The sequence below is a fragment of the Procambarus clarkii genome, chromosome 27 (assembly GCF_040958095.1).
Source record: "Procambarus clarkii isolate CNS0578487 chromosome 27, FALCON_Pclarkii_2.0, whole genome shotgun sequence".
Classification (NCBI taxonomy): Eukaryota; Metazoa; Arthropoda; class Malacostraca; order Decapoda; family Cambaridae; genus Procambarus; species Procambarus clarkii.
The window spans coordinates 38,339,081-38,353,756 of record NC_091176.1 but is presented as its reverse complement, the minus strand read 5'-3'; the positions used below and the strand labels follow the sequence as shown (position 1 = coordinate 38,353,756).

The following is a 14,676-nucleotide window of genomic DNA, read 5'->3' as shown; positions in this document are numbered from 1 at the left end:
CGCTGGCGGACGACTGAGGGAGCCTGGCTCCTGATGGAGGAAGACCCTCCCAGCGAGTGAGGACCGCCGCCAGGCGAGGTGGAGTATGGACCCGCCCAAAGCGGGGGAGTCCACTCTCGCTGTATGTAGAGGACAGATAGAGGTTTGAGGCAAGCATATTGTGTGGTTATTTTTGTTTATGTGTTAAAGGGGAACATTTTATTGGAGTGTCGATGGGTTGCAGGTTTGTCTTTGGGGAAGAAGTTGCTGAGAATTTCGAAGCCAGCACAGATGAAGTAGTTGATGAGACTCCAAGGTAGTGGAGGGGAGGACCTCGAGCTGTGAAGAGAAGCAGTGAAGAGGAGTGTCACATGCTTCTGTAGAGGTGGTGAAGCACCATAGTTGCACGAGGAAACTTCATGGTGTAGCAGCCGAGAGAGCTGTGGAGGAACCTAGCAGAAGTAGTGAAGCACCGTAGTTGCTCAAGGAAACTTCATGATAGCAGCCTGGAGGAGCTGCAGAGGATCCTGGTAGTGAAGCCCGGAAGAACCTAAGGATATTAGGGTAGTGAACTTCCAGAGGTGGAAGGGGAAGTTCTGGTGGATTACTTATAGGGAGTTGATAGTGTTTGGTTGTCATTAGCGTGCAAGACGCAGTGAGAGGTGAGTGACTGTTTGCATTCTTATGTCAAGGAGTGATTTATTCTGAAGCTTAGAGTTGCAGTCGTAGGCTTGATTACCTACAGATGTATGTGCTCGAGGACTGACAGTGATCGATTATTCATTGTTGTGTATCAATGAACATTTATACTGATATATGTTATTGCATTCAAATGCTGGTTTCTATATATATATTATCTTGCTGATGGTGCAACAGTGTATGTAGGCTTGATCAACTTGAGGAGGTTAATAGCATCAGGTGGTGAACCAGGAGATAGGATACCACTTGATAAGCTGATAATAGAGTTCTGATGGTGTTGGAGTGCAACCTGATTGTGATATTATAGAGTATAGGATTCATTATTATTATATGTGTGTATGTATCGTGTATGTGCTTTGTCCAGTAAATGTGTCACAATTTGCTGGTGTTTGCCCTTGTCCTAGTGAGGCTTCCCAGGAGGTAGTAAAGAAGGAGAGAGAGAGAGAAAGAACCAAGAACCACTGCTGTGGACAGGGTAGGAGGTAATACTAGTAAGTCATAGGGGATTGAGGAGATCATATCTCATAAGGAGAGAGTGGGGAGTCACAGCGGCTCGAGTGGGTGTGTGCACGTGACAACGAGGCTAAGTGTTGGAGCCGCATCCCCTAAACGTGTGACGTTGAGCCCCTCTCCAAGAACCAGAAACGCCTAGTGTGATCTCCTAGTGAAGTAAAAGCACTCTGCCGAGTTGTGGGTTGGGTTGTCCGTAGAAAAGGATCAACGACGACAACACCAACCAACCCACAGTCTATAATAAATTGGGGGCCTGTGTCCGGGAGAGTGAACTGACACACCCACACCCTGTCCAAGAGTGGATTTGTACACCCTTGCTGAAATAAACTATGTGACTGCAGGTGTATACTCTCTCTCTTGGGAAGACTCACAGGACAGGATGACAGCGGTCCTGAATTTTAGAGGTTCGGAGAAAGACCTTGCGAGAGCCCAGAAGTACATTGATACAGGGGATGATGAAATCTTGCAAAATTGTACCCAGGAACAACTTTGGTTGATCGGTAAAATGTATGGTGTTAGGTTGAAGTCAAACAGGGCGTCTAGTAAACGAAAGGAAATCAAGGCAATAATGCAGATAGACAGAGTAAGCATGTTCTGCAAAACTCGTGACGAGAAGATTCTAGACATGTGCACTAGGAGGCAGATAAGGATGTTGGAAGACCATTTCGGCCTAAAGGGTAGGCATGATAAGGTAGAGGATGGACGCGAGGCGCTGCGGACTTGGTTAAGGGAACAAAAAGCAGAAGAAGAGAAGGAAGCGAAACGCCAATGTGAACAAGAGGAAACACAGTGCCAGCAAGGAGGAGCTGAAGCCCTGCCTCAGAATGAAGTACCCGATAGGTTGGACGAAATTTCAGAGGAAACGGATGATGCGCCAAGTGACGAAGGAATTAATGTAAACTCAAGTAGCAGCAGGGAAAGCAGCCTTGAGAGGCGCGAGGTGGAACCAAAGTTGGAACCAGGAGACAATGAGGTACAGCTGCAACGTGAAGAGAGGCAGGCTCGGCTTGAGCAAGAGAAAGCCAAAGCCGAGCAGGAGCGAGCTAAAGCTGAGCAAGAGAAAGCTAAAGCCGAACAGGAAAAAGCTAAAGCTGAACAGGAAAAACTTAAAGTCGGACAAGAGAGAGCCAAGGCCGAACAAGAAACGGCCAAGGCTGAACTGGCTATGATAAAGATGGAGGCCGCTAAAGCAGAACAAGAGAGAATTAAGATGGCACGAAGGGAGAACAGAGTGAGAAGCGAGGCGGGACGCAGCAATGGCAGACCCAATGGAGTCTGGGGAGGAAGAAATTATGAAAGACCCAGAAGAGTCTGGGGTGAGAAGAATTTTGATAAATGGGCAGATAAAAGTAAGTACCCTAAAACTCAGAAGAGTAGGTCGCGCACTTCATCTGAAAGTGAAGATGGAGGAGCTAAACGAGAAACTAATCGTTATCCAGGGAATCAAGAGTCCAGTAAAGCTCCACAGAGTACAAGTAGTACGTCTGGCCCGAGGAACTCCAATACGAGTGGGCAGAGTCAGAGCTACTCTGGTACATATAGAAGAGATTTTTCCCAGATGAGGTGTTACAATTGTAACGGATTGGGTCACGTGATGCGAAATTGTCGGCAGGGCAAGAGAGTTGTGACCCTGGCCATGTGTGACCCCCGAAGTAAATATACTAATGTGTTCCAAGACAAACCACAGAGATCAAACTTAGTGAACGAGAGGTATAGGCCGTTCATGAGTAAAGGTTGGATCAGTATAGGAGGCCAACCTGAGGTAGTTGGTATCTTAAGAGATACCGGAGCTAATCAGAGCTTGATTGCGAGAAGCCTGATTGGGAATGATCGACGGTTAGCTGGCAGGAGTAAGATGAAGGTATATAGGTTGTTGTCTGAAAGTGACATGCCCGTTTGTACTGTCCAGCTAAGGTCGGAATATGTGTCGGCAGAGGTGATGTTGGGAGTGTGCCCCGACATACCTGTTCCAGGAGTCCAAGTGATCCTGGGGAATGACTTGTGCGGGACAAAGGTGTTGACAAGAGTCATAGCGGAGACTGTGCCAGAGGAGTGCCCAGAAGGCCACGGCACGGGTGGGACACCTGAGAGTGTGAACCTGACTGACATCCGAGGAGATGAGTCAGGAGACCGCCAAGCCATTAAAAACCCTGTCTCGTTAGTGATGAAGACAGAGGTGGCCGACAAGGAAGACACTGGAGAAGATGAGACAGTGTCGATTCAACCAGTAGAGGATATCGACGTAGATATAGCATGGCTGTTTGATGAAGGTCCAGCCCAGGCAAATGAAGTCTCGGTGAGGTCAAAAGTGAAGATGGCCCAGCCGAAGAAGAATACTGTGAAGAGAGTTGACCTGAGTAAAGCCCAGACTGCTGAAATTAAGGGTCGGAAGGTGAATGCAACTGTGCTGAGTAGAAATGAGGAAGGATGTAGACAGACTGAGGACGGGAGTAGAGCGTCAAGTTGTCCACGAGCACAGGAGCATAGGGATAGTGGAGTTAAGTTGTTTGAGGTGTCAGGAGTTGACATGTTTCATAGAAAACGTGGAGGAGAGATAGTGAAGAAGAGTAATAGCCGGGAAAATGAAAGGAGAAGAGACAGTATGTGTGGAGAGATGCTTACAAGCACTCTAGGAGAGGTAAAGAGGGAACGAAGAAGAGTTGAAGGAGAAGAAATGGAGTTGTATAGAGGTGAAAAGTGTGGGAAGAGGAAGATGATACAAGCATGGAGGAATAGAAGAAAGCCGAGGACTCGGTGGGAGTCGAACAGGATGAGGTCTCGGATAAATGAGGAGACGAAAGGGAGAATCGTCGGTGAAGACAAGGGAATGAAGTATGATGACAGGAGACGAAAGTATAATGGCAGTAGATGGAAGTGTGAAGACGACAGAGGAAGTACAGACAGCAGATGTCTGACTCTGGACGTGAAGAGAAGAAGACGAGGAAACGGAGGGTGGAGACAATAAGTAGAGTGGACCGATGGAGTGCAGGCGTCCAAGGAGGACAGCCTAGCCAAGAGGTGCCAGAGAGGTCAGATCATTTGTGAGAAGAACATGTTCCTAGAGAGTTGTGAGCCGGATGTTGCAAGGTGCAACGAACTAATTGTAGACTCCTAAGAGAGTATATGGGGTGAAGAACGAGACAGTGTGGTGGCGGATGTATTATCCCGAGCTTTGCCACTGGAATAACTCTCAAAAATAAGGGGAGGGGAGTGTTATGATCTCAGCCTGCAGGAGAAACGAGTCTCCCTCCTTGGGAGTTATTCGTCAAGCCTGACCTAACTAGAAGGTCTAGCAAATATTGAGGTGATAACCCATATGTAAAATGGCTGGTTGGATATGTAAAACAATTTAAGATTATGGGCAGTGAGTAAGGAAATAGATAAATGACTGGCTAGGAGATGTGGACATTTTGCTGGAGGCGTGAGGCTCGCTTCCGGAGGACCTTGACCTCACTTGAGTGCCAGACATCGCAGGGGGAAGCCGCGCTCCGTTTGAGCTCCCGTCAGAAGGGAACCCCTAGTGATATATCTCGAAGAGAAGAGAAGTGTGTAGACGTGCCAGCTGTGGAACCGAGCTGGGAACGTTGTGGTATCAAGTCCTGGTCGACGAGCAGAGTTTAATAAGCTACTCAGAGGCATTTTCGTGGGCTGTGTGGAGCGCCCTGACCAGACGCCGTCAGAGGGAAAGCGCCCTCGATCAGTTAATCTGTGGTAAGCACGATATACGCCAGTTCATAGTGATTGCTTGTAGTTGGTCGTGTGCCCAGCGACAGTAGCAATGTTTATTTATAAGTTAGACATGTTTTAATAAGGCAGAAAGCCTGAAATAAGAGAGTGGAGAGGGAGGAACACGGAGCGACGTCCGCCCCCTCTGAGCGCTGGCGGACGACTGAGGGAGCCTGGCTCCTGATGGAGGAAGACCCTCCCAGCGAGTGAGGACCGCCGCCAGGCGAGGTGGAGTATGGACCCGCCCAAAGCGGGGGAGTCCACTCTCGCTGTATGTAGAGGACAGATAGAGGTTTGAGGCAAGCATATTGTGTGGTTATTTTTGTTTATGTGTTAAAGGGGAACATTTTATTGGAGTGTCGATGGGTTGCAGGTTTGTCTTTGGGGAAGAAGTTGCTGAGAATTTCGAAGCCAGCACAGATGAAGTAGTTGATGAGACTCCAAGGTAGTGGAGGAGAGGACCTCGAGCTGTGAGGAGAAGCAGTGAAGAGGAGCGTCACATGCTTCTGTAGAGGTGGTGAAGCACCATAGTTGCACGAGGAAACTTCATGGTGTAGCAGCCGAGAGAGCTGTGGAGGAACCTAGCAGAAGTAGTGAAGCACTGTAGTTGCTCAAGGAAACTTCATGATAGCAGCCTGGAGGAGCTGCAGAGGATCCTGGTAGTGAAGCCCGGAAGAACCTAAGGATATTAGGGTAGTGAACTTCCAGAGGTGGAAGGGGAAATTCTGGTGGATTACTTATAGGGAGTTGATAGTGTTTGGTTGTCATTAGCGTGCAAGACGCAGTGAGAGGTGAGTGACTGTTTGCATTCTTATGTCAAGGAGTGATTTATTCTGAAGCTTAGAGTTGCAGTCGTAGGCTTGATTACCTACAGATGTATGTGCTCGAGGACTGACAGTGATCGATTAATCATTGTTGTGTATCAATGAACATTTATACTGATATATGTTATTGCATTCAAATGCTGGTTTCTATATATATATTATCTTGCTGATGGTGCAACAGTGTATGTAGGCTTGATCAACTTGAGGAGGTTAATAGCATCAGGTGGTGAACCAGGAGATAGGATACCACTTGATAAGCTGATAATAGAGTTCTGATGGTGTAGGAGTGCAACCTGATTGTGATATTATAGAGTATAGGATTCATTATTATTATATGTGTGTATGTATCGTGTATGTGCTTTGTCCAGTAAATGTGTCACAATTTGCTGGTGTTTGCCCTTGTTCTAGTGAGGCTTCCCAGGAGGTAGTAAAGAAGGAGAGAGAGAGAGAAAGAACCAAGAACCACTGCTGTGGACAAGGTAGGAGGTAATACTAGTAAGTCATAGGGGATTGAGGAGATCATATCTCATAAGGAGAGAGTGGGGAGTCACAGCGGCTCGAGTGGGTGTGTGCACGTGACAACGAGGCTAAGTGTTGGAGCCGCATCCCCTAAACGTGTGACGTTGAGCCCCTCTCCAAGAACCAGAAACGCCTAGTGTGATCTCCTAGTGAAGTAAAAGCACTCTGCCGAGTTGTGGGTTGGGTTGTCCGTAGAGAAGGATCAACGACGACAACACCAACCAACCCACAGTCTATAATAACACACACACACATCCCAACCTTACGCTATCTCCCAACCCCTCTATGCCCTCCCTAATCTTCAGACCCAGTATGCCCTTCCTACTCCAGACCTACCTACCCAGGCCCTACCCCAGACCCTCCTACCTACCTTCCTAGAAGCCCAGCCCCCAGTAGCCCCCCAAGCACCCCTCCTGACCTCTTTCACCCCCCATACACCCCCCGGACCCCCCCCCCAGGCACCCTCCGGATCCCCCCGGACATCCCCCGGATCCTCCCCGCCCCCAGTCATCCCCGAGACACCCCCCAGATCCCCCCTGCCCCCAGTCACCCCCCAGACACCCCCTAGATCCCCCCAGACCCCCAGAGAAAGGGAGAACTCTGGTACAAGAGTTTCCATGAAGAATCTCAAGGTTTGGTACACCAATGCTGATGGGGTATCTAATAAAGCAGAAGAGATAAAAGAAAGAGTGAGTGAAGCAGATCCTGACATAGTTGCAATTGTGGAAACTAAAATTAATGACATGATCTCAGATGCAATCTTTCCTGAAGGGTACCAGGTGATACGAAAAGAGAGGACACAGAGACAGGGAGGAGGAGTGGCACTCCTAATAAAGCAGAAATGGAAGTTTGAAGACCTGGGAAATCGAGTTACCAATGAGTGCACAAGCTTCATACATGGAACTCTGACAGTAGATGGGAGGAAGATTGTGATCTTGGTAATCTACAATCCCCCACCAAACAGTAGAAGACCCAGGCAGGAGTATGATGACAACAACAAAGCATGTATAGATGAACTTCAGAAGGCAGCAACACTAGCCCACAGAATGAGAGCAAAGCTGCTGATCATGGGGGACCTAAATCATGGAGAGATAAATTGGGAATCAAGGAATCCCCATGGAGGGGACGAAACGTGGGGAGCAAAATTAGTAGATGTTATAGACAGGAATTTCCTGACACAACATGTGAAGGAAAACACAAGGGAAAGAGGAGGAGATGCACCGAGCCTTTTAGACCTGATTTTCACCCAGAACGTAGAAGATATCGAGAATTTAGAGCATGAAATCCCTCTAGGGGCCAGTGACCATTGTGTCCTAGTCTTTGACTTCATGATGGAATTCAAACTTATGACCATGGGACAAGAGATCTGGGAAAGGAGAGCTGACTACAGGAAAGGGGACTATAAGAGGATAAGGGACTATCTGGGTGAAGTACAGTGGGAGGAAGAAATTAGAGGAAAAACAGTCCAAGATATGATATACCTAGTCATACAGAAATGCCAGGAGGCCGAAGAGAGATTTATGCCAACGGTAAAGGGAAAAAATAAGAAGGAATATAATAACCCATGGTTTAATAGACAATGTCAGGAAGCAAAAATGGCCAGCAGGCGGGAGTGGAGGAAGTACAGAAGACAAAGAACAGAGGACAACAGGATCAGATACAACAGAGCTAGGAACGATTACATTAACATAAGACGAACATCGGAAAGGGACTATGAGAACGATATTGCAATCAAAGCGAAAAAACAACCTAAGTTACTACACAGTCATATAAGAAGAAAAATGTCGGTGAACGACCAAGTGACAAGACTAAGGAAGACAGAGGGGGCATATACTGAAAGTGACAAGGAAATCTGCGAGGCACTGAATGCCAGTTTCCATGGAGTGTTCACTACCGAGCCTGAGCAGCTCCCATTGTTGGAAGGGGTTACCCTAGATGAAAGACTATCAGATATAGAGGTGACAGCAGAGGAGGTAATGAAACAGTTGACAACTCTAGATGCAACTAAAGCAGTTGGACCAGACAAAGTATCACCGTGGATACTAAAAGAAGCAGCACAGGCCCTGAGCGTGCCTCTGGCAATGATCTTTAATGAGTCACTTATGTCAGGAGAATTGCCCAGTTGCTGGAAGAAGGCAAATGTCGTGCCGATCTTCAAGAAAGGTGATAGGGAGGAAGCACTTAACTATAGACCTGTATAACTGACAAGCATCCCCTGTAAAATACTGGAAAGAATAATTAGGCGACGACTAGTTGCACACCTGGAGAACATTAGGTTTGTGAACAAGCATAACATGGGTTCTGGACAGGGAAATCGTGCCTAACAAACCTTCTGGAATTCTATGATAAAATAACGAGGATAAGACAGGACAGAGATGGTTGGGCAGACTGCATATTTCTGGACGGCCAAAAAGCCTTTGATACAGTACCGCACATGAGACTGCTGTTCAAGCTCGAGAGGCAGGCGGGGGTGGGGGGAAAGGTCCTAGCATGGATAAGGAACTACCTAACAGGAAAGAGCCAAAGAGTTACGGTAAGGGGCGAGAAGTCGGACTGGCGAACAGTAACAAGTGGAGTACCACAAGGATCGGTGCTGGGACCAATTCTATTTCTTGTATATGTTAACGACATGTTTACAGGCATTGAGTCCTACATGTCGATGTTTGCGGATGACGCAAAGTTGATGAGAAGAGTTGTGACAGATGAGGATTGCAGGATCCTCCAAGAGGACCTGAACAGGTTGCAGAGATGGTCAGAGAAATGGCTACTGGAATTCAACACGAGCAAATGTAAAGTTATGGAAATGGGACTAGGAGATAGGAGACCAAAGGGACAGTACACAATGAAGGGGAACAGCCTACCTGTAACAACGCGTGAAAGAGACCTGGGGGTGGACGTAACACCTAATCTATCTCCTGAGGCACATATAAATAGGATAACGACAGCAGCGTACTCTACACTGGCAAAAGTTAGAACATCATTCAGTAACCTAAGTAAGGAGGCATTTAGGGCGCTTTACACTACCTACGTAAGGCCAGTCTTAGAGTATGCCGCCTCATCATGGAGTCCCCATCTGAAGAAGCATATAATGAAACTGGAAAAGGTTCAGAGGTTTGCAACGAGACTCGTCCCAGAGCTACGAGGGATGGGGTATGAGGAGCGCCTGAGGGAACTGTGCCTTACGACACTAGAAAGAAGAAGGGAGAGGGGGGACATGATAGGAACGTATAAGATATTCAGAGGGATTGACAGAGTGGACATAGACGAAATGTTCACACGGAATAGTAACAGAACGAGGGGACATGGATGGAAGCTTGAAACTCAGATGAGTCACAGAGATGTTAGGAAGTTTTCTTTTAGCGTGAGAGTAGTGGGAAAATGGAATGCACTTCAGGAACAGGTTGTGGAAGCAAATACTATTCATAATTTTAAAACCAGGTATGATAGGGAAATGGGACAGGAGTCATTGCTGTAAATAACCGATGCTCGAAAGGCGGGATCCAAGAGTCAATGCTCGATCCTGCAGACACAACTAGGTGAGTACAACTAGGTAAGTACACACATACACACCCCGCTTTTGCAGGGGCCTCGCGGTGGAGTGGACAGCGCTTGGGGGTTGTAGCGTTAAAGCCCCAGGTTCGATTCCCGGCCTAGGCGGAAACAAATGCCATTCACCCACTTGTTCTCTACCACCTCACCCCCAAGAGAATATAAGCAATGCTAAACATGGTAAGCTCCACCTTCACTCACCAGACCACTCCACAAGTGATCATTTGAATTTCATCATGGAATTCCAATTGACTTATAATCGATCCAGCAATGTTGCTCAGTGTAAGAAAAGACCATCGATAATGGATACTAGTTCTGAAAGTGACGGCGAGTGGCATCACGTGAATAAGGCAAACAGGACAGCCACTCCATGACGACCCATCGCCCATTAATCTCTCCAGCTTCTCCAGCTCTCCCAGCGCCTCAGACTAGATCTACGCTTCCAATCTTCAAAGTGCAGCACACGGAAGGTAAGTCTTCCTACGCTACTGTAGTGGACCTGGAAAAAGAGTACCCCCAGCTCCAGGTCAGAGCAAAACCTAATCTCAAAGGAGAATACATTCTGAGGCCTAAAAATGAGTCGGCCGCTACGATTCTAAAAAATTATGCAAAATGTGAGGAACTGAAACCAGAGGATAAAATAAGTAAAATCATTGTCCTCCACTATCCCTTGCATATGGCCCTTGGCCATCTCGAAAAGCTGAACTATGTGGTGTCAGCAGAGAGATGCCAAGTACGAACCACAAAACAGGAAACTCGACAAGTCCTTCTCACAGTAAGAGGACGGATCCCGGAGAAACTTGACCTTGGAATCTGGGGTGTGTTCCAACACAGGCCTTATACCCCAGAACCCCTAAGATGCTTTAGATGTCAGAGATTAGGGCATCACAAAGATGGCTGCCAACGCCCAGTGAGGTGCGGAGTCTGCAGCCAGCCCCATGATACAAAAACATGTATTGATAAATTCAAGGCAAACCACCCTGTTCAGGCAAAATGCCCAAATTGTTCTAAGGCACATCATGCCTGGAACTTGAAATGCCCTGAAAGGCTCAAAAGGCTTCAAACGAACCCCACCACGCCTACAGCGGAGCCGAAACCCCCACCAAAACGAATACCAGCTCCCATGCCCACTAAAACCGCGTGGGGTCTACCCATTCAGGAAGAGGGGGCACACAGCCCTACACCATCGGCCATGGTGAAGGGTGAGAAGACAGTACAGGACAAAAAGAAAGATGGAGGACACAAGAATCATGTTCAAAGCAGTCGGCCTCCCATTTCATCCAGCAAGCACACTGGGGCCAATAGGAGTAGCAATTCCAGTGCCAAAGTTGCCACCGAGAAGGGTCTAAAAACCACTAGGCCACTAACCTGCACAACATTAAATAGTGCTCCCACTGAACTGAACGCTCTCTAGCCAATGCTCAAAACTTTGGTCACTGAGTTGATCGAAAGCCTGCTGTCTTCACATGGAATCAAGCAAACCACAGAGACTCGGAAGACAATTGAGCACAAGCTCAAAAAATTCGAAGATGTAATATCCACACCGTCAAGACAGCAGGGCAGGAGACACCCCCATAAAAAGCAGATAGAGTCCAGCTCGTCGGAAAGCGACATTGATGACTCAATTTCAGGTCCACTAAGAACCTATACACCAATTGCAACTTCCATGGCGTGTTCATCAGACTCCATGGATACCACGGAATTTTCAGCAAATTCCAAGAACCGAGAATTCTAAAGATCCTGCAATGGAATGCGCAAGGACTGCGCACTAAATTGCAACACTTGCAATGCATAGCAGCAACCAAGGGCATAGACATCCTGATACTACAAGGAGAGCTTGCTTCGAGCCGGATTAGAACCTAAAATCTCAGGCTATCGAGGCTTCTTCTTTTCATGGATCAATGGGCAATCCAGGGGATGTGCAATCTATGTAAAATGTGACCTGATCTCCAAATCCATAACCAGCCCACCCAATTGTGGAGCAGGGACAGAGGTAATGGGAGTCACCATTGAGCTAAGACACGACAAACTTGAAGTGTTCAATGTGTACAGGTCTCCACAAGCCGAAATGGATCTCTCTGTGTTATTTGGACACGCGATAACAAGAAACACAATCATTTGTGGAGATTTTAATGCCCATCATCGATTGGCACTGGGCTCGAACAAAACAAATGAAGTCGGCATACACATTACACATCTACTGGACCAGCTTCCAGAAATACAAATCCTAAACAAGAATGAACCTACCCACATCCAAGGAGGCAGATTAGACCTAACCTTCGTTTCAGCCTCCCTAAGAGATGCAGCAACATGGTCAGTTGAGCCCACACTCACAAGCGACCACTATGGGGTCCAAATTGATCTTCAGTTAGACCTACCCACCCCACCTCCGCCTTCATCTGAAGCCTGGAACTTTGCTTTAGCAAACTGGGACCGATTTCAAAACCTCATTTCAGAGTGGCAAAGAAACTATGATCTTCCCGAAGACATTAATCAGGCAGAACAAGAATTTGTCAAAGCGATTCAAAGTGCAGCCAACCACTCAATCCCACTGAAAAAGCAGTCCACCGGACACCATAAAGATCATTGGTACTATTGCGAACGTGTCAAAGAACTCAACCATAGACTCAATAGAACAAGAAAGCTATACAAAAAGCAGCCAAGTGACCGCAACAGGATCTTACTTTGTGAGGTCAAGGAACGTGTACATCGAGAGACCAGACAAATAAAAGAACAAAAGTGGCTGGAATGGTGTTCACACCTGAATGAACACACCTCTCTCGGAGAGATGTAGCAGCAAATTCACCGGGCCAAAGGGAATAAAACACCTAAAGCTCCACACCCCAAGGATCCTCAACAGGAAGCCGAAGTACTGGCAACCAGGTTTGCAGAGAGAGCAGCCAGCAATCAACTTCCACCAGATGTATTAGCAGTACAGACCGGACTAGAGGAAGAAAGGTGGCACAGAATCCTTACAGCATGTGAAGACGTCTCTGACACTAATGCCCCCTTCACACTGGATGAGCTCAATCGGGCTAAGAAAAACTCCAAGGATACATCCCCTGGAGCCGACAAAATAACCTATAAAATTATTAGAAACCTCGGCCCAGAGGGAGACGCTGCATACCTAAGGTTAATTAATTTAGCCTGGACTTCTCAAACTAGACCTTCTGCTTGGAATAGAGCAGACATAGTGCCGATCCCAAAACCCAAAGATCCAGCTAATTCCAGGCCCATCTCTCTCCAAAGCTGTGCAGCCAAGACGGCTGACAGAATGGCACTCAACAGACTGGAGTGGAAAATGCCTAAACTGCACCATGATATGTATGCCTATAGAAGAGGGGTTGGCACAGTGGAATGTATTACAACTCTGTTAGCCCACTTGAATGACAGACCAGGAATGCTGATATTCCTGGACCTCGAAAAAGCCTTTGAACTGGCAAGCGCCCCAGCTATTCTCTGCTGCCTCATTGACAGAGGTCAGAGGCAACCTGCTCTCCTGGACCAAAAACTGTCTCATAAACAGAGAAGCAAGAGTAAAACTTCATGGCACAGTCTCTGAGTACAAAAGACATGAAAATGGTACACCGCAAGGAGGTATTCTCAGCCCTCTTCTCTTCAACTGTTTAATGGAAAGAATAATGAGGTTGAAACTCCCACATCACTGCAGGCTGCTAAACTACGCGGACGACTTTGTCATCATCATAAAAGGAAGGGATGCGGCGCCCCTTGCACCCAAATGCTTAGACTGCATCAGTAAAGAGGCAAAACAGATTAGGATCAAACTCAACCCCTCAAAGACAAAGGCCATGCCCATAAAAATAGCGAAGCCCAACATCCAACTCACAGTACAGGGTCAACCAATAGAATGGGTCGACACCTATCAGTATCTAGGAATCATCCTGGACACACACATGAATTTTAATGCTGAGGTCACTTACTTGAGAGAGCGAATTGCAGCCCGAACGGCAATCCTCAGGTCGCTAACCTCCCTTTCTGGAGAAGCCAATCTGCAAGTCCTTCGCACATACTATGTACAGGCAGTCAGATCAGTGATCGATTATGCCGCACCTGCACTCACAAATCTATCACACCAACAGTGGAAAATGCTTGAAGTTGCCCAAAACAATGCTATGAGAGCTGCACTGGGAGCCCCCATGTGGACCAGGCTTGAAACTCTTAGACTGGAGACGGGTTTGCCCTCTCTACAAGAAAGAATATCACAAAGGACAGCTACAATTATCAGTAAGATAATTATTTCTTCTGATCCAATCCCAGTACGGCAGGCCTTGGTGATTGGACTAGGCCAAAACAATGGAAACTCTTGGGTTGCAAGAGCAGGAAAAGTCCTAAACAGACTACATTTAAAAAACATGATTCTTGATGGAGAGGGTGATCATCCACACCCAAATTACACTCCTTCCGCGCCGTGGGAAGAGCCTACTTTCAAAATAGTAATAGAAAGTCTCCCAATGAAAAAGGCTGCCTATGATCCGACAATCCTAAGGCGCATAATAGAAGAGCAAATGTATAGCATAGCAGGAGCCACCCACATCTTCACAGACGGATCGGTGGACACAGAAAATGAGAGTGCTGGCGCTGCTCTTTGCACGACCAGCGTACAGGCATATTGGAGACTGGGAGGACTAGTATCATCAACCCAAACTGAGCTGTTTGCCATACAACAGGCATTCGCATATGTGATTGCACAAAACACTCAAAATGCAATCATACACACAGACTCAAAAGCTGCACTTCAAATACTAGGACAAAAACAGTGGAAAGATAATGTGAATTCCATTTTGTATCTTGGAGCAGTCGCTAAAGGCAAAGGACTCAACATAACTTTAAACTGGATCTCATCCCA

The 14,676-nt window shown here is 47.1% G+C and overlaps 1 protein-coding gene across 1 annotated transcript in view; it reads left to right on the top strand.

Annotated features, from left to right (window-relative positions):
• The first annotated feature begins 1,570 nt into the window (after nucleotides 1-1,570).
• The window catches only part of LOC138369245 (caldesmon-like), a 78,702-nt gene continuing 65,596 nt past the window's right edge, over nucleotides 1,571-14,676 (top strand). The window contains exon 1 of the mRNA XM_069332184.1: nucleotides 1,571-2,422. Coding sequence (XP_069188285.1) covers nucleotides 1,571-2,422 — 852 coding nt within the window. The remainder of the gene's footprint in view (nucleotides 2,423-14,676) is intronic.